Source organism: Lipophrys pholis, assembly GCF_963383615.2.
Source record: "Lipophrys pholis genome assembly, chromosome: 3".
In the NCBI taxonomy this organism is placed as follows: domain Eukaryota; kingdom Metazoa; phylum Chordata; class Actinopteri; order Blenniiformes; family Blenniidae; genus Lipophrys; species Lipophrys pholis.
This window is the reverse complement of record NC_137627.1, coordinates 14220332-14245707: the sequence shown is the minus strand read 5'-3', so window position 1 is coordinate 14245707 and position 25376 is coordinate 14220332. Positions and strand designations below refer to the sequence as shown.

Sequence of the window (25376 nt, the reverse complement as noted above, 5' to 3'; positions counted from 1 at the left end):
TACTCATCTAACTCAGTGGATCTCAAAGTGTGGGAGGATGACCCCCCCCCCCCCCCCCCCCCCCCCACACACACACACACCAACCAACTGTCATGCCAAGTGAAACTAAAGTGAATGCTAGAGTTCATCATTGTTGATATAGAAGATATATGAATGTCGCTGGCAATAAATAACAGTTTAATTCTAATTTCTCTGTATAAGGTCTGAAACTGTTTACACTCATGGTTTAGAAGGGTTTTGTTACAATTCATTAATACACTTGCAACAAATTCATCTCTAAAATGCCCTAAGATGATTTTTTGGAAAAAAAAATTTGAAATTCTTTTCAGAGATGAACGGAAAAAGCACACATCTAAAAGGCATCACCCTGATTCCCAACATTCTTTTTCTTCTGCTGCTGCATACTTTGAGAAGCACTGCGCCTAACTGAAGATTATCACAGAGAAGTGTTATTGCACAGGGGCTACAATGAAATACAAGACTATATATCCATCTGAACTGTACTATTCTATAACCAAATACTGTCATATTGTAGCAGGAACATAGTGCGTTTGTTTCGCTATCTTTAAAAACACATTTCACATCGACGCAAATGTTTTATCACCACGACCAAGTCCATAAACAGATGGTGGGATAGAATAACAAGACCCCTAACCATTCAATCAGGGTCACATGACTACCGTCTGTATAAGTGGAACAAAGTTGGTATTTTGATGTAGTGTAGAAGCAGCATCACTTTGACGTTGAGCATCTTTCAGAGTCTTACGAGTCCTTCAGACCGAAGTCGGACAAGCTTTGTCGATATTAACGTGTTCTGTCATGAGCTGCCCAACATTTTAAAGATTAAGGGAACATATACTTTTCAAAGTGCATCTTTAGTGGCCTTTACATCACTGGAAATATTTGATAATTCAGAAAAGAAGCTGCAGTGTACATATTTTTAGGATTGTAATGTGATCCAATTGAAGCAAAAAAAAGGAATTACTGTCGGGTAATTTCTTAAAAAATACTATAATACCATATAGTAGCATTCTTGTTTTGTGTGGCTATGTGTATGTCATTTTTTATAAAATTGCCATTTTACAAAGATGCAGCCATTATTTCTCGAAAAATCCCAATGCTCTTATGACATGTGGTGCTACGGCAACAACCGATGTAGAGATGTACGTGTAGAAATCCATTCATATATATAGCTATGTCTGAAAAACGTAGGGTCTCCATCTCCATCTCCAATAGCTCCTTTATGTTTTGATCACTGGGTTCTGGAGTATATTTAATCGATGCCTGGTCGAGAGGCTTTGTTCACTATGTACAGGTCAATCATAATGTAGCTAGAGACACCGGAAAGTCTCCGATTAACCCAACATGTTTGTTTTTACACAGAGAAAAGCCGTCTGCATAGAGAGAATATTCAAACTGAAAGTCTTGATGTGTCCACTTGCTGTGAGATGGCTGTGATACCCACTTCACCACTGTACCGCTCTATGTAGGCAATCTCTACATCATATTTGACAAATAGTTCTCTGTGGCTTTATCGCAGGTGCTTCTATGTTGTATATTTGCTTAAAGTTAATGTTATTGTGACGGAGCTTCTCTTTTGTTGCGATGATGAAGTGTCGCTCTGAAGTAAAACAGTTAAAGTGACTCCAAGGTGACTGAGGCAGACTTCGAGGTTTGCCTGAATTTGTCAGGAGAAAATTGCAGATGAATCCAGTCGAGCACATTTTATGATATACAAAAGCGGGAGGATATCACCGCTGCAGTGTTATGGCAACGCACATATCAAGTCACTTTGTGTCTGTGATCCTCTGTCATGACTTTATCGTGAAGGCACAGTGTTTCTGCAGCTGGAATCTGCACTGTGCTAATACATGCAAGTTATGTTTTGTTTCACTTTAGTTATAATGACATCAGTTGCCCAAACATTATCGATCAGTGCTTTAATATGCAATTAAATACCACTCAAGTGTTTTGTGTATGTGATAATCACACAGCATGTAATTCAGTAAAACACCACAAGCAGCCAAATGAAAACATACCCAGCAGTGTCTCGCTCATACACTGATCAGCCAAAACATTAAGACCACTAACATGTGAGGAGAATAACACTGATTATCCTTTCATCATGCCACCTGTTAGTGGGTCGGATGCGTTGGTCAAGTGGTCATTTGGTACTCGAAATTGATTTGTTAGAATAAAAAAAGTGGGAAAGTGTGATTCGCTACGAGACGACTGAGTCAGAGCATCTACAAAGCTGCAGCTCTTGTACTGTGTTCTGGTCTTGAGTTGTCAGTTTCAAAAGTGGTCTAAGAAAGGAAATATGGTCAATCTGGAACTTATAGAATCTGAAAAATCTGATATTCTGCTGTCAGATACCACAGCAGAAATTCAGAGGTCAATTCTTTCCTTAAGGCGGATGGTTGTAATGTTATGGCTCATCATTGTAATCATATTTGTATTCAGTACGGAATCAATTACTCCTTAAATGACCAACATCTAGCTTCTAATGGACTTAGCAGCTTTTTTTTCTATTCTATATATTAGTGTTGCAAACCTCAGATTATCATATCAAAATGTGAAATATACATGTTCCACAAAAAGGTCAGTAGTGCAACAATCAAGAACCCCCCCCCCCAAAAAAAACAACAAAAAAAACCGAAATCAAGCTTTACCTCTGAAACACAGGTGGGAACTACAAACGCACGTGACAGAAAACAAAACCAACCACAGACGGTGTAACCTGGTGGCAAGAGAAAGAGCACTGTTATTTCAAAGAACAAATCTGGAAACACAAAGACATTAAGTTCATCTGCCTTATTGATTGTAATTTAGAAATTACAATGATTAGTTTATTTCAATTTTAAGGATTGATCCAGTGTAGATCTGCAGTGTTCAATGTTCAACATATAAGACCCAAATAAAAACGTATTATAACTAAAGAAGTGTCGTATTATATCGTCTAACAAAGAGGTCTACATGTAGCTATTGCCACCCTTTTGTTTGCCTGATCCTTACTTGACTTGTTTTTTGTTTATTTTCATTATAGCCTTCACTCTGTGCCTTCAGAGCAGCAGCTGAGTGAAACACTCCATGTCCCCAGAGGTTGTACAGTATTTCTACCTCCATGTACAACTCCATGAGAAGGCCCCGTGGTCATCTGTGAAATTAGTTAGACCTGGTGGGTGAGAGACAGGAAATAGAAGCCAGTAGCGTAACGTGCATCTCCCACGCGCTCTGTCCTTTATCACCGGCAGCCATATGGATGCCTGAGCTCACTCAACATTTACATTGTCACTGCCCGTCGGAGGAAGGACGAGGCCGAGAGAGACGGGACGGCCTCCGTATATGGGACACGCTAATTTATGGAGTTAATATCGAGGCGATGAAGCCCTGCTATCTTCATTAGAAGTGGCTGAAACTGGGGGGGGTACAGGTGAATTGGTGAGCTCTGCACAGCGTGTCGGTCTGCAGATTGAATTCTGGTGATTACATCCTCAGGAATCCTCCCTCATCATTTCCTCGTCGTGTTTGGTTTCTTATCATCGGTTGCATCTGTCTGCCGCCAAATAGCTTTCATTGAGACGTGCTGGTGGGCCATCATCATCATCATCATCATCATCATCATCATGGCCCCCCTGGTGGTCACAGCGATGCCACTGTGGGTTTGTTAGAAACTCTCACAGAGAAAGTTCAGGCGCATTGAGGAAGAATGAGGTCACCAGGTTAAAGGTCGCTGACCTGCGGCTCGAGTGTACAGATCTAAAAGTAGGTGGCTGTGGGGGTTTATCACTGCTGACCTCTCTTTCTGCTCCTTCTCCTGCTGAAAAGTCTGATCTTAGGCCCTCGTCGTCCATCTCCGTGTCTGATCTCTTCCTCCTGGGGTGTTTTATCTCGTGCCTACGTCTTCTCCTTCTTTCCTTCCACTTCTATCATCCTTTCTTTTCAGCCAGTCTTCGATCTGATGTTCATTGGCGCCTCCTGTTTGTTTTTCTTACTTCCGCGACTCCTCCACACGCCTGAAGTTCTGCTCTAATACACTTTATTTTGACTTCTGTGGGTGAGTCAGGGTTGGTTTGACTGTCACCGTCTGCTTTTGTTCATTTATTTATTTTTTTTAATCACAGAACAACAAAAACAGACATGTTCAGTTGATCTCTGTCATTAATGATCAGCCTTAATTTGGGGAGCAGTTTTTGTAATTTCTATCCTTAATGCTACTGTCAAATCAGTTTATATATAAAAAGACAATTCCCAGGACATTCCACGTGACATGTAACATCAACAAGTAAAATCTTTTTTTGATAAGGTGTTAGATTTTTCTCCTTGAAATTTAGTTTGATTATTTATCTCATGCGGTTTACCTGAATAAATGACTGGTGGTATTTTATTTATCTTATTTTCCCCATTATAGCAGGACCAATACGGTATATTTTACTTTTATGTAAATTAATATAACCTCGGATAATAAGCACAAGGAGACAAAGCAACCATCCGGATTTTTTCTAATATATTATTTATTATTCTATTTATATATACTAACATTGTAAAGTTTTCCAAATTAATAATCAACTAATGCTCCCAAACAACATGTGTGTTGTTAGACTAATGCCTAATATCAGATTACCACTGGAGCATATCAGACCAGTGTAAAACCAAGGTCAATATGTATAGAAACAGTTGTTCCATTTCCACAATCACTAAACATCCTTAGTCCATATCAAAGTGCTGTAATATTCACATCTTATATAATAACACATAATGAATGGATTCCTATACAGCCTTGAAGATGTTGTGTGTACATTGCTGTGCTGCGAGCTGTGTGCTGCGCTGTGGAGCAGGCTAATCTTCCAAAACATGGCCGGGGCTGGAACTCCCCGGGGCGGGAGCTCAACACCACCGATCATCCTCATCAGCCAATCGCTGAGGGTGTGCGGCTGGTCGGAAACTGCTCACAGGCTACAGGCTGTTAAAGTGTGTGTTCAGCTACATGTACTGTGTTTAACTCTACGAGTGCGTGGAGGTATGCACAGATCCGTGCACATCCGTGATACTTGGTTACACAGGATCATTGCCTGAGCTGCTCTATATGAATACCCACAGCACCACAGTGTTAATCAGGGCCTGTGTGAAGCCTGGCTGTGCACAGCTCTCCTGTGAGGCTGCCTGAAGTGAACGGATCTTGTACGATGTGTTTTGCAGGCTGTAAGGCTGATCATGTCTCCCTGTGCAGTAATGTCTTCTTCCTCTCCTCCCTGGTTAGTTTACTGTTACAGACAGAACTCCCAACCATCTGACAGAGATACCAGCCCCGCTCCCCCGGGCGTATGACCAGCAGCAGCAAGAGCAGGAGGCGGGGGCACAGTCGTGGTAGATTTTTACAACAGATAGGAAAGAGGTAGAGGAAGGAAAGGACTTCCGAGCCCTGAAGGATGGAGGTGAACCTTTTTAGACCCCTTCTCGTCTTGTCTTTCTTTTCTGATTCTGGTCCAGAGAGGCTGGAAAGAAAAAGAAAAAAAAAGAAAAAGAGTTGTGGGGATGTAAAAACCTACATGGTGCCTCTGCTCCCTCATGTCCGGTAGTATGTCTCCCTTTCTTTATGCTCTCCTTGTCTCCTCCACCTCCACACACTCTCTGATTGTTTTACCAGCTGGCCTGTGGAGCGAAAACATGGCCCCCTCCAGTGCTGGAAAAACAATCTACATCATTGACCAATAGCTAAAGTGAAAAAATACAAGATGCGAGCTCAACTGAAAGTTAGAGACCTTAACTGAAAGTCATTACAGATAAAAGAGATCAAGGTGCTATAATCAATTTAATCAACATGTCGGGAAAGAAAAAAGAAGACTGTGCCAATTTGAAAAGTTGGTGATGAACATGTGAGAAGTGAATCTGCAGATGTCTTCAGGTTTACAGTTTCATAGGGACGTTTTAACAGTTTCGAGACTGAAATCTGACTGTTTTCTTCCTATAAAAGCAGCGCACGCATAAAGTCTGTGACAGGATGATAAAAAAGTACTGAATGAATTACAAGAAAAGCAGCCACGTTTTTAACTCAGCGTGTATAAAACTGCAACTCTTGTCCTGTGAAAATTATCTCATATGGATTAGTGTTTTAACTGACTGACGCACTTTATGTTGGGTACTTTTGTTTCTGCAAAATGACGTCTTAATTCATCGGTGTTTGTGTGAGAATTGTGCCCGGAAGTGTGATACAGGTACGTCTTATATTCAATACTGGAGTAGCACCTCCAAGTTCGCTGTGAGGTTTCTATTCTATTCTATTCTATTCTATTCTATTCTATTCTATTCTATTCTATTCTATTCTATTCTATTCTATTCTATTCTATTCTGACCTTTGAAGAGTTTGCTCCATGATGTGCCTGTCAAAATTTGCCTTTATAAAACAAATGTTTAATAACATTTTCACACACACTTCTGTTCAGATTTGGACCCTCTGTTGCCCCTTGTGGCCATTAGGAGAGATGCACAGATTTTTCGCGACGAACGGCTGCAAATCCCGATTTGATAAAACAGTGACGTCAAAGACCCACATCAGCTGTATCGTTCCGTCCAGCTTCAAGTCCGTTACGTTTTGGTGCACCTCGTGAGAGACGTCAACAGAGAGCAAGACAGATCGAAAACAAAGTTAAAATACAAATAATTATACAGACTGGTTTGCCTTCCCTTGTCAGAGACAAATCTAAAATACCACAAAGGTGAAAAGTTAAGGACCACTTGAACACGTGTTGTTTTTTACAACGTTTAGATAAAATTCTCTGAAAACATTTTACATCTCAGATGAAAAAAAAAAAGTGAATTCGTATTATTTAGGTAAACATACTTTTTGAAACCCTACTGATTCCTCCTTAATCATTCATATTCAGCCCACATTCATTTCGTCCCATTTTGGTTTCTCTGCCATGAGTTTTAACTTTACATCCGTCTGTGTGCTCTTACAATATTTAGTCTGCTCCAGTCTGCTGAGCCTGAGAAAACCATAATGCTGTCCACTTCCTCCAGCGTCTCATGGCTTGAGTTTCATGCTGACTCGATAACTGTGTGTGTGTGTGTGTGTGCGTGCGTGGGCGCGGCAGACATACAGTCAGTTCAGTATCCTCGAGGCACATCCTCATCTTTGCAGAAAGGGCAGAAGTTTGAGAAAAAACACCTCTCTGTGTGTTTCTTTGTGTGTTCTTATTTTTCTGCTGAATGAGTGGAAAGTTGGCTTTTTAAATAGCAGAATGGATATTGACTTCCTCATCGGCATCATGCACACACGCACGCACGCACGCACGCACGCACGCACGCACGCACGCACGCACGCACGCACACAATATTTCATATTACTTTTGTGACTTGTCAGTATGATTGATTGAATGATGGACTGAATGTGTTCATGAATGAATGAATGAACCTCCAAGCTATTTTGAACTGGGTCCACTCTTCCTAAGATGATATTATAACATTGAATCAATAATTGATTATCAAACATCTATTATCACTTATTAAAATAGTCATATGCCCGGTAAACAACACTTGCGCTGTTGTCAAGTTGGAAAAATGATTGTTCGTTCCTTTGCATAAATAAGAAATATATGAATGCGTTTCCTAATAAATCATACCAATGACTGTATGTATTAAGTCTGATTCAGTAGTTAGGTCCAAGACCCTAAACATAATACACAATAATACAATGGTGAGAGTCGGTATGTCAGCAGTTCAGCTTCACCGGAGAAAATCAGTGATGGGCTTTGTAGCGTTTCTTAGGGGCAACCTGGGGGGATCCCAGGGAAATAAGAAACCAAACTCATAGCACAAGTGACAGATTTATCCATATAAACTGCCATGATTTACATGGCACCTAACCAGGTGATTTTGGTGTCAGAAGCTATAAAAAACATTAACTGAGTGCTGTGGTGAACGCGCCATCTGCTACGTGGGGGATTTACCCCATGGCTCAGCAGGTGTTTTTGGTTGCATAACCCTCTTATGACTCGGATTTAATTTGACTTTATGGCTTGTAGAATTGTCATAAATTTACAATAAGTGAGCACTGTAAAAAAAATAGAAGAAAGAAGAGTTGACAAACTCAAGACATTAAGGCAACAGACTTCCGTAAAATCAGTTTAAACTGATACACCATGGATTGGCTTAAGTCATCCAGAAAAGAAAACAAAAGACTCTTGGGTAGAAGATTGACTAATTGTAAAGGATCATTTGCTTTTAATATAACTCTCCTTCAAAGTATCATATTAACTACAAGCTTAAGCTGTAATGACCCATCTAGTGTTTGTGTTGAAGTACATGAACGCTTTCGCACTTTGTAAATATTACTCACTAGGCGTTTAATCTGAATAAAATTATATCAACACATCATAAAATCAAAAGTATGTTAAAGTTCATGTGTGTGTGTAACAAATAACTCTGAAAGTTGCTTTTCCCCATTTCACAACAGAGAGAATTATTAGGTTAGCAGAAGTAAAACTCCCCAGTCAGTGTTACCAAAGGGTTTTAAGTGTGTTCAGATGAACTATTTATCATATGAAATGTAAATCACAGAACAAGTTGGTGTTGTTTGTTTGTTTGTTTGTTTGTTTGTTTGTTGCAGTAAGTGATTAAATATTGCTGTGTGTTTTTTGACTGTACTTGGAAGGTCATATATAAATGTCTGACCTGCTAGTGAATCTTGTCTGTGATTGGTCGATCAAACTCTGGAAATCCTCTCGGCCATTGCAATGACTATGGCTCCAAAGATCTATTTCTTTTAATTTTGTAGATAACACAAACAGTCTAGGAGTTGTTCAGTAAAGTACACGTCAAATAGGAATTTAAGAGCTGAATATTGCTTGTTGCACACTGGAGCATTTTGTCTGCAGAAGTCCTGGTTAATTCTTTAATGAGTAGTATTGTATGAAAATAAGAAGATCAGGCCCGACTGAGCAAATTATCAGGTATTATTATCAGGTAAATTCCTTTTGGTGTCATTCAGGTGTGACGATGTGTTGGTTTATAAAAGGGGCTCATGTTTTGTTTTGGGAGTCAGTGAAGACGTCATCTGTGTTATTCAGCTGAGGGTGTGTTGTTTCTGTTTGCTTGATTCTTGCTACGATGCATCTCCATCGCCTGATGGCAGGTTATGAAAGCATCTTCATCCTCAGACCTGCGATTCAGCCAGAGGAAGGATTGTGGGAGAGAGCGACACTGCTTACTCATGTTCCCTCACGGCTCAACCAATCGGCATGACGACAATGTCAGAGTTACACTAGAGAGCATGCACATGTGGTTTATAAAATAAAATAAAATAAAATAAAATAAAATAAAATAAAATAAAATAAATAAATAAAAGTTGCTGTCTGTGAAGCACAGAAAAAATATATAATCAGGGCTGGTTTTATAAAGAAGTCAAAGGGTTGACTGACTCATATACTAATATAATACTTTTGAAAAGTGTGCATAATAATAATAATAATAATAATAATAATAATAATAATAATAATAATAATAATAATAATAATATTTTTTTTTTGCTACGGAATAATTTTCATTTCTTAAATCATAGCCCAATTCATCAAGAATGAGATATCTGCTTAATTTCTGTGTACTATGTATAAATTTATGAATCTACAATTTGGTTTTTTAGATTTTACATTGTGAAGTATTTTGTTTGTTTGTTTATTTTTAATTCACTTTGTGTTCTCTCTCAATTGAATGGGCTTGGCTGAGGTATCATCTGTGGACTCTGCTTTCATATCACGTGTGTGTTTTTTACTCAATGCTCATAAAGTTGCTTTGGGTCTGAACTCTGTTTAGTTTGGAAATGCTTCTTCACAACTTTTAGTTGCTTTCCTGTCTGTCTTCTTGGTGCTTCTTGTGTGTTTTTTTTATACCATTTATACTGGACATAGCAAACTGGGACCCCTACACAGGAAGTTCCCGGACTTTACTCTCATGTGTTGAGCGTTCACCCACCAACTCCAGCTGTTTTTGTGCACCTCCTTTTTGCTTTCTTTCTATTTTTAATTTGTATACATAAGCTGGCCAGATGGAGGACTGGCTCGCAATGGACAGTGTTTGGGCCAGCCCAGTCTCAATCATGAATAATGGGCCAATCAAACTACAAGGAATATGATCTGCAGCCTAACGGACTAATGTCACTGTATACCATCATGAATAGTGAACGCTGGACTGTTTTCAGTGTTTTTCTGGCTGAACAGTCAACATGGTCCAGGGACTGAAAAGAGATTACAAAGCATAAGGACTGAGAATGAAGACAAAATAAGGAAGACTTAGCAAAAAGAAAGCAAAAAAATAAATAAATGGAGAAGTGAAAACTTCTGCCCCTTTTTTCCAAGATAATTTTCAATTTAAAATGATGGTACGAATGTGTGAGTCGCTGGTGACTTATTCAAACTTCTTTTTCCCTCTTATGTCACAGCTGCTCTCTATTTCCATACTAAGAAATGGAGAGAAACAATCAGGTAGGATTTAAATTCCAAAGAAAGAGAAGAAAACAACAAGAAGTTTACAGAATTGTGAAACCATGACACGAGGCATAATATAGCAGGACACGCGAGGGACATCGACAAGAAATATGATAATTTAACAGGAGTAGCAACAAGCAATGAAAACAAAATGTGAATACAGCGGCTGGAAAAACATCAGAAAACACAACAAAACCACAGGACCTGACACAAGGAGTATCTCAAACCTCCTCGTTCTGTACATGAGGTGAAGCGTGGAGGTAAAACCAAATGATATTATATGTCCGCAGTGTAAACACTTCAGATTAGTTGTGAGCGTCTTCACAGATAAGAAAAACATTGAGCTTTTTCTTTATTTGTTAGTTTGAAGTTTTAACACCAGGTACTGTATGTGCAACTTAGTTTCTCCACATGAAAAACTAAGAAATGCTCCTGGTTCCTTTATCAGATCCTCTTTCTCATCTGGCATTTTGCTTTTTTCAGATCGCTGGGAGACGAAACAAGACACAGCACCAGGCTCTGTCGTTGAACACTGCATGTCAGACTTAATTCCATCAGGGAGTTTTCTATCTTTTTTTTCTTTTTAATGCTAATCCTTTCTGAAAAGACAACCCATATACTGGTGCTTTTCAAAAATGACAATAAAGCTGCTTGCAGGAGAAATTCCAGGAAACTCTGCCATGCAAATGAATGCGTGATTTGGTTTAGAAGTGCAATTTCAATAAGCAAACATTTGAGCTCCTACTGTGAGGGGACTGCCAAGAGTTCCGCTGCTCTGAAGCTTTTGCAGCCGGGGGACTGTTGGCCACGATGTCCAGCCGGCCCACTCACACATTATCATCTATTTATCTGTGCATTAATCAAAGCAACATGTGTCTGATTGTTTCGCGTTGCTCACTGAAGATTTATTAGTCACTGATGTGCTGAGGAAGGAGACGGGATGGGTGGGGGTGGGTGGGGGTGGACGGGACTATTGTTGGATGTTGCTACTGACACAATGTTAACATGAGTCTGTGTGGCGAAGACTGAGCAGCGATGCGATGTGATGTGGTTTGGCACCGCTGGGACAGTGAGGGAGGCAGCTCGGAGGGGAGAATCACACAAACACGCTCACGGGATGTGAAGACGAGGGAACTGTTGACTTTGGAAATTACTCATTATGCTGAAAAAACACAAAATGAGTTGGATAGACAGGATGCAAAGCTTTGCGATCAGTTCGTATTGGATTCACAGCAGAGTTAACCTGCTCTGACAGAACTTACTTCTGGATTATTCAAACAATCAGAGTGCATGTAAGAAATCCTCTCTTGGTGACGCTCACAGCTGATGGAGGCTGAGCTTTCTGGATCATTGCCTTTCGATCTGCCATCGCATTGAATCTGTTCTCAAGGTGAAATCAAACCTTTATGACGTGCCCATTCCGCTCATAATCTTCAGCCTTCAGCCTCCTCAAGTTGTGAAAAAATAGATATACGTATTGTGATTTTATTTTTTTGGGGGGGGGGGCATTATTCTATGACACCTCTGTGTTGATGAAAGTCACAACTTGTCATCCTCTACAAAATAAACTTTAAAAAGCTATCTAAAACAAACACAACAGAATACCGACAAAAGGCAACAGAATTAATAAACAAAACAAAAAACATCAGTGCAGCTATCAAAAAAGAAAAAGGCAGGAATTACTCTTGCAAACATATTAGTCATCTTTGCTTTGTGGCACAAAGGAAGATCCTGAAAGATTTCCCTGCTCCTGCTTTAGGAATGAAGAGTCCAGTAAAAAATCCCAGAAAGTGTCCACCTTGCTCAGTAAGCAGAAAGTGGCCAGTGGGGAGGATGATACCGCTGGTATGTTTTGGTTGACGAGCTCATGGTTTGCGGTTCCTGCAGTTTTGTTCATTGTTTTATTGGTGTTTTTGCACGCCGGTTGTGGACACAAGTGACCCTGCAACTTCAGCCTCTGATCAGCAACACGACCTCCACTGGGACTCTGATCAATGTGGACGGACAATTTTCCACACAACAAATGGCATGAATATATCATATTTGAAAGCACAAAACACATAAAGCAGACTCAAGCTCACCCTTTTGCGACTGAAAGCATCACCATGTTGTTTCATGCTTTCACTGAAATGCTATTGAATTGTGTTATTACACGAGGTGATATGGATAAAATAGACACCAGGACATGTAGACTTTCAAAACAATATTGCTAATGATCACATCATGACTAATGGTGTCTGTTTTTTACAGTTTAAAAACTTTTTCTTCTTAAGTAACACATTTTTTAAGTTATTTTTATGGTCACATCATGACAATTACATCACAGACATCGTAAATTATATGTATATTTTGTGACAGGGAGTTTGGCCCAAGTGAAAATTGAACCATTTGATGTTAAGATCTCTACTGTATGGAAGATGATGATTGTCTTTCATAAGATATTTACATATTTAACAGGTTTGATGAATAATTCTTGTAAAGCATCCTTTAATACCAACAGAATATAACACTTATACCCAATCTGGATATGTCGGAATTTTCAAAAATGAGTGTGAATGGGTGAATGTGACTAATTATGCAAAGCGCTTCAAGACTGCTGAAGTAAATGTGCAATATAAATGAAATCCATTGACTGTGTGGAGTAGCTTGGTGACCTGATGATCTCAACCTTTATCAAATCTTGGCGTCACTCTGAGGCTGAACAGCTAATCAGCGATTCGTGATTATATTTTATACCAAGAAAATAAAGAGTTAGATGAGAATAGATTATTTACAGTGTTTAATATTTTTGTTTGGACAATGAAATACTGTTTGGCAGCTCAGTGCTGACAGTGTGCATGAATAGAATAAAATGATATATCAGAGGTTGCGGGAGTGAAGACATTGGGAGTTTGTATGAATGTGGATGTCTTTCTGTCTTATAGTCAAGGTTTGAAGGGCCTGTGGGTTTGGGTATAGCTCCTCTTCTTTTGGAGTTGCTCATTGTTATTGTCTTTGACATTTGGGTAGTGGTCTTGCTATGAAAGGATTTGACCACCACCTGCTGCAGGTCTTCGCTGTTGTCCACTGTGTAGGTGAAAAGCAGCAGTGGGTCAGACGACAGTTTGCACTCAGCAACTGTTGTATGTGTGATTCTAAGTCAAAGGGTTACACAAATACATTCTGCCATGCTGTTTGGAGTATCCACAGTAACACTGCTCTTTTTCCTCCTCCTCAGCCTCTCCTCGGTGGGTTGGCATGGCCCAGTGATGAACGGAGCGGTGGTGCCCGGTAGCCCGGAGCTCTCCTCCTCGTGCCCACTGCCTGACTGGCGAGAGTTCTGCGAGCTCCATGCTCGAGCCTCTGCTGCAGACTTCGCTGACAAGTTCCAGCGCTTCCTGTCGGAGAACCCGTGCTACGACTCGCCTGGCGCCGATGCCAACTTCTCACAGCACTTTGCCCATCACTTCCTGGAGTGCTTCTCTGCGGCTCTGACCCAGGCTCGGGAAAACCAGGCGTCCTCACCTGGAGAGGACGGCTCCGGTTTGGCGCCAAAATACAGCATTGTTCCTTTTCTGGGAATCCAGGGTTGCCCGCTGTCATACGGCCACGACTTCTACCAGAGACGCAAGGACGCCGGGGCTTCAAGTGAGTCCCTGGACAGTATGGACAGCGGAGGGGGAGGGATAGACGGGGGAGGCAGTGGTACGACCACGGCCAGGGGCCCCCAGACGGCCCACAAGGTATCGGCTCTTGGACAGTCCCGCAGCTCAGAGGACGTGTCGGTCAGCCACCCGAAGGCTCGATTCAAGAAGGGCTTCTCTCTGAGGAACATGAGCCTGTGCGTGGTGGACGGAGTGAAGGAGATGTGGCATAGACGGGCCTCCCCTGAGCCTGACGCTCCCTCTGGGGCCAGAAAGACCAATGGGGGAGTTGGAGGGGCAGGTGGGGCAGGAGGGGGAGGAGGAGGAGGGGAGGCAGCAGGGGGAGAGAAATGGTCCCAAAAGCTGCGACTTCCCCGGGGCTCACAGGGCCACAAGGCCGAGCTGCTGGAAATCCAAAGGGAGGGAGCGCTGCGGTACATGGTGGCTGACGACACAAACTGTATGGGTGCCGCACAGTGGCAGAAATGCCGCCTCCTGCTGAGGAAGACTAAGAGGGACGAAGGAGGGGAAAGATTCCTGCTGGAGTTCTACGTACCACCCAAGGTACATAAACACACACACAAAGAGTGAACCGTTCCACAAATAAACACTTAGGGATTAATCATTTTCGGAATGTGGTCAAATTCCACCACTTAATCCCCTTGAGTCCAATCTGATGTAATCCAATTACAATTACTTTTATCAGTCAGTAAAATTGTCCATTGGGAAAATACTGTACATTTTCATGATTTGGAAAAAAAAGAGTCCCCTTTCTTTTCAATACAGTCCAGCAAAGCAAAACATATTTTTGCCCAAACAAAGAGAAAATCTTCACACCCGCAAATCCAAATTTTGAATCACAAACTAAATATTGTCTCTTTATGGCCTACTTTAGTCGCTGGTTTAATGAGAAACTAAAAACGGAACAGAGCAGACACACGGTTCTTTGCTTTTCATCGTCCAGCCTGCATCAAGTCAGAAAAGAAAACTGAACCTGAATCCTGCTATACAACTGGTTTGTTTTTATTCTTGTTGTGCCTCTGGATGTACATTTACACATCTTTACCATGATCAAAATGAAAAAATAAGAGCGTTACTATACGCGGACTATAGTTGCAAATGTCTAAGCGTGTATTTACTACTGTCAAATGTAACGACTGACACACTGCAGGTCCTGTACAGCTGGACAACCACACAGGACAACATATTTGTCTCAAACAAACTGCAAATAAGTTAACTTACAGTTCAAAGTATTTTGTGAAGTCAATGTCATCGAGAGACTTTGTTTGTAGGCATCTAGAAATACTGCAGTATCGTGGCAGCTGGAAGCTAAAATGATTCCATTTGGCTGTTTTGATCTTAATTGTGATGATGGTTGATACAGTAACCACGAGGAAATTCGGGAAAAAACAATTCCCATGTTGGTGCATGAGTGCTGTTGAATTGGCTTAACATGAGTTCTAATAACTGTAATGAACTTTGCATTACATGAAGGTATCAGCTTACAACATTTATCATATTTCACACTGTCAAAATAAAGTTTGACAGAGATGACGACGATAGAAGCTGAAGGTGAAACAGTGTTAGTTGAGATGATTTTGTGCAGTAAAACGTTCCCCATCTATTCCATTTTTTTGTTTTTTTAAGAAAATGGCTGAAAATATTAGATGGAAAGAAAAAAAACATGTCTTGTCCTTCAAGGATTTACTCCTTACTTAGATTACAAAGATTGTAAGCACAACGACCAAAATATGATCTCCTCTTTATTTCAAACAAATACAGTATATGTCCTTTAAATGAGCGTGTGTCCTTACCTCCCGTCTCACCTGACATATATGAAGATCAAGACTTTCAGAAGCTCAAAGAAAATCCACTCATGTGGTTTCCTCCCTTCTCAACAGTCAGACGTCAACTTGCTTGACATTAGAAAAGAGGCAAAACCCCCGACGAGACATTAGATCAAGAGGGACAATCGTGTCAACATTTCCCAAAATCCAGATTTAAGTTTAACGTGGTCATCCGGCTCTGCTGACTCTGAGAAACACGGGTCAACCCACTCGCTCACGTGCATGTGGGCGCTCTTCATATTGGTCTATATGGGATTTCCAGATCATTGCCCCTGACCTTAAGTAGGCTGTGAGGCTGTTCAGCTGAGTGTTTAAATCTGCCACTGTCCTTTGATCATGGCTGGTGGGAATGTGAGCGGGGGGGGGGGGGGGGGGGGGGCTGTGGGGGAGGGAGGGAGGGAGGGAGAGAGAGCAGTAAGGACAGGTGGGAGTCAGTCGCGGGAGGGGGGAGAAGGAGCTGGTGGAGAAAACCAGGGACTGTCAGAATGAGAGAGCCGGAGGAAGCTGTTACATTGATTTCTATAAGGCGAGGGGATTACTGAGTTTCCCTTTCGTGTGCAAAAAATAAATATCGATTGCTTCCTTGTCTTTGGCAGACTTGCTGCAGCGACAAACTGAAAATAGGAACTAAAATAGTTTTGTGACTCCCCCGAACTCTGCTAAGTCATCGAAAGAAACAAGTGAGCTTCAGTAATTTCATCTGCTATGTCCTATTAACATCCACACATAAGGACATTATCATCAGCTGAGTGGAGAGGCTTCAGCGCTTGTGACATATTAATTAAACACACGCGGCATATCTCGACGGGCCGTTCTGCAGACCCTCTCCCAGCTGTTTTATCACTGCCGTCCTATTCAGATCTTACAAATCACAACAGTGCAGAGTCAACAGTGTCGGAAAGATAAACTGACTCATAAAATCTCACTCCTGCCTGCTCTTGGCTCTGGCTCCCCGTCCCTGTCAGGGTCATCAATCTGCCGGCTGCTCTGTGTGGCAGGGACGGCTCACTGCAGCACGCTAACTGCCTGCATTATGACACAGCAGCCGGGCCCCCAGATGACCCACTCTCAGGTTCACACCACTCACAGAAACATGCAACCAGGGCACTGTGACCCATCAAGATAAAGACTTTTAATATCACACCAGGCTTTGAGTGAGAATCATACATCTTCAATATATCCTGTTAAAATGGCACACTTTTACTTTGGGTCACTCCTCATATTCTAGCCAGGAATTACTGCTGAATCTTGTGCCATGAACTAACCGACATTAGCTGTCACATCCAAAAATAGAAACACAGTTATCAGTGTGCAAGTCCTCACATATCCACCTCAGAGATGTTCATCCATTGAGCCTCCCCTCGTAAAGCTTCGACCACGTTGAGCACCAACTGTCACACTACATGCTTTGTCTCGCACGAAGTGGTCGTTTTTTGTTGGCATGCCCACCAAACTTCCTAATGTTGTTCAGATCGTAAAATATTGTTGGTGGTGGCTGTTGTCATGACGTCTTTTAAGGCCAAGGAATCGTTCGTCTGTGGTGATATCGTCTCTCGGTTGACTCAAGACAGAAATGCACTGATGAAGATAGTGGGTCGAGTCATTAGGCCTGGTTTAATAAGATCCTACATAAAACATCTTAAATAGATTCAGTTTGAGTCCCCAAATGCACTTTTTGACTTTCTTTTTTTTTTTTTTTTTTTTACACAAGAACAATCTGTTGAGTTCATTTATTTGCTTTCACTGATTCAGTGATTGAATTGTGCTTCAAGCAAAACAAAAATGTGGAGTCAGACACACAATTTCAATTTGGTCTTCATCATCTAAATTTCAGTGCAGCGAAACGCTTTCCAAGTGACTGTGCTCACTGGGATTTGGTTTATGTTGTCCACAAGCAGAGAGGTGCAGGAAAGAGTCAAATGGTTTAATACAGGAAGTGGCTTTTTGACATCTGATCCAGAGGAAGGAATTGTGGGCGTGGACGGCGGCCAGCTGCACAGGCAGATCAAGATGAGAACAGCGTTACTCCAGACAGATCAGCTGATAAGCTTCTGCCAGACTCTCAGTCAGCTTCCTCCATGCACTGCATCTTCTGATGCACACACACACACACACACACACACACACACACACACACACACACACACACACACACACACACACACACACACACACACACACACACACACACACACACACACACACACACACACACACACACACACCCTCATCAGATCTGTTAAGATTATCGTCGAGGTCCAACTCTCTGCAGAGGGCAAACCGAGGCCAGCCCACTTTCTGTGTTCACCATCTTGTAAACTGTTTCCGTTTAATGTTTGTTTGTCAGTCAAGCAGGAATAATCGCAGTGAAACAGAAAACTGTAAAAAACTGAGCAGTGGGGTTACTTTTGAGAATTTAACTTTTTTAGTTTTTTTGTAAATTGTCTTTTGCTTCTTAATGGAATTTCTTTTATTCCAACAAGCCATTGCTGCTAATTTGATGCCAGCAAACCAGACGGTATGTTACAGGGTTGGATAAGGGTGTATGCATTTCACACTTCTGACAGAGGATGAATAAGTACCGCTCAAACCGTTACCCTTAATTTAAAGCTAAAAAACATATACTTACTGCTTTTATTATGCCTGAAAATGTCTCTTACAGGATGTGACACAGGATATAATTAAACATCAAGCTTATCCTAATGGCTCACTCTGGTTTTGGTGATAGCACAGCCGCACAAATTACCCCCCCCCCCCCCCCCCCCCCCCCAAAAAAAAAACACAGGAAGTGATACATCAGTTGGATTCTCAGCAGAAATAAAAGAAATCTGAGTTACACAATTAAACAGTCGTACTGTGATGTACTGGAAAGATGTTCATGTTAAGCAGGACTTCCCAGATAAATAAAGACTGATTGGCTGATTTTTATAACATGAAGGAACAAGACGTTTGATGCAAGATTTTCCTTTTTGGACTGTTTTGATGTAGAATATTAACATGCAACATTATAACATAAGTCACATCTCTCGTTGGGAAAAATGTTGGGAAACAAACATTCAAATAAAGTCCAGATTAAAACTGTATTTAAGATCTCAATATGGGAAGTGAATCACCTCTGCACTGGTGTAAAGTGAAATAACTTCCTACACGTCTTGAATGTTAAAGTTCTACAGCGTTGTGATGTTGGCCTGTTTGTGTTGGTTCCAGTCCTCAAAACCCAAAGTGAGCATCCCTTTGTCGGCTATCGTGGAGGTGAGGACCACCATGCCGCTGGAGATGCCTGACAAGGACAACACATTTGTCCTTAAGGTAAGATCTGCACAAATATTTACAGTTGCGTAAATTTAAACTCTTGATAGAAATAAGTTAAAAAGAATTTTTTTAAAAATGGGCTGAAAACAAGTGTATTGAATACAAATTGCCATGTCTTTGCTGAGTAAACAATGGATTGTTCCTATGTTGCAATCGTGTGTGATTGTGAGTCTGCCTGTTTCCACAGGTAGAAAATGGTGGGGAATACATCCTGGAAACCATCGACTCCCTGCAGAAAAACTCGTGGGTCGCTGACATCCAGGACTGCATAGACCCGGGGTAAACCACCGGATAAATATTTACTGTTGACTGAAGATGAAGGAGGACGAAGGGAAGGGGACAGGGTGAAAGAGTGAATGGGAAGGGGGAATGAGGGGAAACGCACACAGTCATTAATCATCCAATGAGTTGACTTTTTGACAGTTTGCTAGAACACAAACATCGGCGAGCGCAACCCACCGACATTCCTCCTTTTTGGAATTAGTGGAAGTTAGTCGGTGCCGTTCAGGACATAAACAGAGAGATTATTTGTGTCCTTGCTTGTGAATTTGTGCACACTTGATAGGGCTCTGATGTTTATTTGCACATGCGTGCACATGTGTATACGTTCTTGCGGTCAAGCTGAACTGCATGCTTATGTACAGTGACAGTGGCGATGACATCGAGCTGGCGTCATGTCCTCACGGTCAGGCCTCCAAAGACTGCTCCATGGTGGCCTCCTGCAGCTGCGAGCTGCTTTCTGAGGGTGAGCGAAAGACTTCGCTCTTCCCCGCAGAACCGTGTCACATAATATTTACATGTTTTGATTGTGATAAACGTGTTGACACACTGAAACATGGTTACAGGAGTGTACCGCGCTCCAGAGAGGCTGTGTGCTGCGGCAGCAGAGCATTACAGTGCCCCCTCAGTTCGATGCAGGGAACCTCCTTTCACCCAGCATCCGTCCCACATGCCTTTAGAGCGCTTCCTCCAGTCCCCAGAGGCCCAGGGCTCCAACTCCTCCGCAGGTGAGACATGAGCTTCTGAACAGGTAAATACTGTATGTCACAAACATGAAACACAAGGGGCTCACAAATGGAAGGAAAAAGAAGCCTCTGTCTCATTGACCCATGTGCAAGTAGCTGGCGAAAAAAGACTGAATTGATTCTAAAAGTTGCATTAATATTGCCTGATTTCACAATAAAATTTTGTTTAAAAATGACCCAAAATTTGCTCGCTCAACAAACTCACTTGAGATTTATATGACACCCAGATGAAATTTAAAATGTTTGTGCTTTTTACAGTGACGCGGTTATACAATACAGTTAAAACTTCTATTCATACATCTTATATCATGCTTTATCCAGTTCAGAGTCAGTGCCAGCGATCTAAGAGTAAAGGCAGTGTACATCGTGAAGAGGGCACCAATACATCACGGGGCAAACACATAAACACTGACATTTAGCAATTAACCTCAACGGCCTGGAGGAAACCCACACATGACCAGGGTGAAATCCAGACCACGCAGAAAGATCTGGTCAAGTTTTAAAACCAATGGACCTGTTTGCTATGAGGCTAACCGCTACGCCACTGTGCAGCCAGTGCAGAGTTCTTGACCATCCACATGATCTTGCCCCGCTCCAGCAACCATGTAGTCATCAGACATCAAGCTAAAGTCCATCAAAGTAACTTTAATCCTCCTTCAATGGACCGTATGTTGTTGTTTTAAGTTATTTTTCATGACTAAACTGATAGACTGCTGAACTGAATTTCATTGATTGGGATTAATGATGTAATCTCAGTCTAAAAGAAGTAGGTGAAGGCTCTAACCTGAATATAGACCCGACTGACATTTCACCCAAAAACTTTCTTTAAAATTCAGGCGACATGCCTGCAAGGCCCTGCAGATGTTTTGGAAAGATTTATTTTTTAAAGAATCCCAGTCATTCACTGATCTCAGCCCAGTGAGGTATGGGATTAAATACTGTTTTGTTGTGCCACATTGTTCAGGTGGTGGCGAAGGAGCAAAAGACTCAGACGGAGATGCCAGTTTGGCGGGTTACCCCTGGTTCCACGGGACGCTGTCTCGTGTGCGTGCAGCTCAGCTGGTGCTTGCCGGCGGGGCGAGGAGCCACGGGCTCTTTGTGATTCGTCAGAGCGAGACGAGGCCCGGCGAGTACGTCCTCACCTTCAACTTCCAGGGCAAAGCCAAGGTGAGCCAACGAGAGGGACGGAAAGACAGCATTTTTGCTGATGTCCCTTTCAATATTTTGAATCACCATTGTTTTGAAAAACAAAATACAAATAGCGGGATGTTCTTAAGCATGAGTTATGTGGCTGATTGATTCACTCGGACGCACAGCAGACCAGCTTGTTCAGGCCCTGGAAAAGTTAAGCAGTAATGTCAATGTTGTGCGTCCTTCTGTAACGTGAACCCTGAACATCACATCCTGCCAGCCGGCAGTGTTGAGGAAGTGTCAGCTGCCACCTCTTCCTCTGGTGTCAGCCTCGGCATGCTGTCACTCTGCTCCGGCTCCCAGATAATGTCCTGACCTCTTTCTTGGTGTGCGTGTTTGTTTCAGATGTTCACTGTGTCTCACACTGTAACTCTGTCCCTCTGTGTTTTATCTCTCCCTGTCTGCATTTCTCTTTCATTGACACTTGGGAGTGTAACCTCCCCTCTCCACTTTGGGACTCTTTCTGACCCGTTGCCTTCACTCTCCCTCCCAGCATTTGCGTTTGTCGGTGAATGAGAACGGCCAGTGCCACGTCCACCACTTATGGTTCCACACCGTGTCGGACATGTTGAGACACTTCCACGCTCACCCGATTCCCCTTGAGTCCGGGGGCTCGGCTGACATCACATTACGCTCCTATGTGCAAGTGCAGCGAAGCTCCACTGCAGGTAAACGACACACTCCAATCATATATATGATCCATCATGGACATCAATTCCTCCCACCTTTCTGTACAAGCCAGCATGCTTATTATATTAAAAAGTAAAGGTAAAAACAATGTATTTGTCACGTTCAAATGATGCTTTGGTTACATTTCTTTCCTCACATGAACACCAATTATATTATTAGTGAGCCAAGGGGAAGAGGGGAAGATAAGACAAGCTTTAAGAGGAAGATATCGAGAAAATCAAAAACACTCAAACTCTAAATTCAATTCTAAGATGCTTGTTTCAGAAAAGTAGTTAATAGTTGTACATTTGATTTAAAATCTGTTTTTTAATTAGGATTTGTTTCTCAAAAGTTACAAAAAAAAATTCTTTGAGATGGCTTCCTTCGTACACCAGGAATTTTGTTGCTTTAGGCCACAATAAAGGATTGTCATTTCTCAATATTTTATTAACTCTCATGCCCAGATTTGGTGGAATTAATATTTTTTTTATAATATTAATATATTAGTGACACAGATGACACGCTAACACAACACCGGACTTAAAATAAATTTTGAAATTTCGCCTGGATGAAATAGCATCAAGATACATTTTATGAAAGTGATTAAGAACAAAACTTTTCTTTGATTACAGAAAGTAAATAGAGTCTCCTCCAGGAAAGTGATTACCAACATAGTGTTAAGTGTTTTTAAATAATCAAGTCATTATACTTCCAGGTGGCACAGAGCAGGGACATATCTGAGGTCACAAAGTCAGTGTAAGTCAAGAATTTTAAAACTGAAAATTATTCAAAAATTGTCTTTTGTTTCTGTGAAACTGTTGGTATGAAATAGGTTCACGTGGCCCCCCATCTGTAGTTTTTCTACAACCCCATCACCATGTTTAATTAGTTTGAAGTCATTTTATTTCAATCTCATCAGAGCAGGTCTGTTTTCTTGATGAATCAGAACAGCATTTGTATCGTAGTTCCAGAACCAATGAGAAAAAGTTTAGTTGCTGTATTTTCTATGGATAAATAAATTAAAAGTATAGAAAGAATACAATGAGTGTTAATCAGAGCGAATAAGTTGGGGGTTGTTATTGCCTTCTAGTTTTATGTAGATGGTGTGTCTATGTGGGTGGGTGGTTAGAGCAGGTCCTCTTCATAGTGGTCGGGGTCCTTCATTTTAAATTTGGCCTTCCTGAGTAGTTGCTCAGTGCAAATGTATCTGAGGGGAGGAAGTGAAGTTTATGATCTGCTCTGCCACCCTCACCACCTGCTGCAGGTTTCTCATTCTCTCTCATTTGCCTGAATGAATATAGTAATTTAGATTTTGTTTTGTTTTGCTATTAATATATTATGTGTTGTAGTTCCATATGCAGCTCAATGTCTTTAGAATAAGCTTAAAATAATTAAGATCTATTATTATTTGAAAGAAGTTACACATACAAATAATGTTCTTGCCTGTATAGTGTCCTCTTTGTCTTGCTTTTGTTGGCTAGTTTAATGATTTATGACCAGTACCTTGTGGTTGCTACAGCGTTTCTGTGTGTTTTTTTCTACTAGTTGTCCCTATTGAGTTGCTTGGTCTTCGAGAATGTTTGGCTTTAGTGGTCAAAATTCTGACCTGCAAATTGGTGGCACCTTCAGACATAACATATATCACATAACTAACCAAAACGGGTTCATTAGAAGCTTGCAGAAAGGCAGACTAGTGGAGTTTGTACTTCATGGCCCAGGAAGGCAGACTAAAAACACTAACTCCCTCCATCCTCCATATTACCGCTGCTCCTGCCCTCCACTCCCCCTGGCAGTGGATAAATGCCCTCCTGTACAGTAGAGTGAGTGGGCGATTATACCACAGGAGTTTCGCATGCAGGCAGAGACTCCAGCTCCGGCCCACTGTGGTGGTCACAAAGAGGCCCTCTGTTTTCCAAAACGCTGGACCTACACACACTCATGCACTCACTCCCTTGGACATAAAGTGAGGTTTTTATTCAGGGTGTAAAAGGCTATATTGATACACTGCTCAGTCTTTGGCAGCAGTGGATCCGGTGTTATTGCCCACCAAGCGAAAGGATAATAAAAGAGGGCCACACTGCCTGTGTTTACATGCAGCTACATGAAGGAGCCTTTTACTTGCAACACTCCAGCACAAACCAGCAAACAATCAGCAGCAGCACAGATTAATCTGTATTATTAATGTGTCTTCTATTAAAAGGATGCCTTTCTTCTCACCACAATGCTCTGCAGACGTGGCCGCGCCTCCGGTCCTCACTCCACCCAGGGAGGCAGGGTGCCGGACAGACTCAGCCCAGCCAGCCTTTCACCCTCCTGGGACAACAGCACCTGCTGCAGGGCCTCCGTCTGAAGGCCTGCTTTCCTCCAGCACGTCCTCCTCACCCACCACACTCCCCTCCCTCTCCCGCAGTGACCCAGGTACTGGAGGGGGCGTAGGAGGAGGCCTGGTGAGCCGGAGCAACAGCTCGGAGCGCCTGTTAGAGGCCTCTAGTGGTACATCTGAGGACTACCACGATGCTGACGGGACTCGCAGAGCACGAGCTGTGGAGAATCAGTACTCTTTCTACTAATTAACCCAGGGCAAAGGTTCGGCGTGTCCTCTGGTTGGATCAGAAAGCTAAAGGTCACAGGGGGTGCTTGACTGATGTTGGAAAATGGTCCAAATGACTGGATCACACGTTGATTTGTTTGTTTGTTTTCCTTTTCTGTTCCTCAGTTTTGAGAGGGGAGGGCAGATGTGGCTGATTAGCGTAAATCCTTTACCCTTCATGGCTTTCTTTCAAATGTACTAATCAAGGATGTTGCTGCGAAAGGCGGGAGACTACAGGTAGAAAGGGGGGCCTTAAGATGTAGAAAATGCAGCAACGAGCTTAAGCGTAGGCTGAGAAAGCACGAGGAAGTCATTCAGAGGAGTCATATGGCTTTGATTCACCTCCTTTGACCGCTTCCTGTTCACCCTAACCCACAGTTCCTCCACAGCAGAGTCTATGTCACCACCCTGCTGAAGGATTTAGAGTTTGAAACAAGCAACTGCCCCTCCCTTCTGGGTCCCTCAGAGCATCCCCCTAAATGTTTGTAAAGCTGCTTCAAGTTTGTCCCGGAAATCCTCACTGCCCCCCCACCCCCCCACCCCTATAAGGTCCTTTGCTCCACACTAACATGAGTACAGTGATCATGAGTGTTAGTGTTAGTAGCTCGGACACACTTTCCCTCAACATGTACAGCCTA

General features: G+C 42.0%; 1 protein-coding gene across 1 annotated transcript in view; it reads left to right on the top strand.

Annotated features, from left to right (window-relative positions):
• sh2b2 (SH2B adaptor protein 2) overlaps window positions 1-25182 on the top strand; it is a 26138-nt gene extending 956 nt beyond the window's left edge. Inside the window, exons 2-9 of the mRNA XM_080458973.1 lie at window positions 13699-14668; window positions 19159-19260; window positions 19451-19542; window positions 19908-20008; window positions 20109-20270; window positions 21253-21455; window positions 21973-22147; window positions 24381-25182. Coding sequence (XP_080315099.1) covers window positions 13730-14668; window positions 19159-19260; window positions 19451-19542; window positions 19908-20008; window positions 20109-20270; window positions 21253-21455; window positions 21973-22147; window positions 24381-24718 — 2112 coding nt within the window. The 5' untranslated portion in view covers window positions 13699-13729 and the 3' untranslated portion in view covers window positions 24719-25182. The remainder of the gene's footprint in view (window positions 1-13698; window positions 14669-19158; window positions 19261-19450; window positions 19543-19907; window positions 20009-20108; window positions 20271-21252; window positions 21456-21972; window positions 22148-24380) is intronic.
• The last annotated feature ends 194 nt before the right edge of the window (window positions 25183-25376 follow it).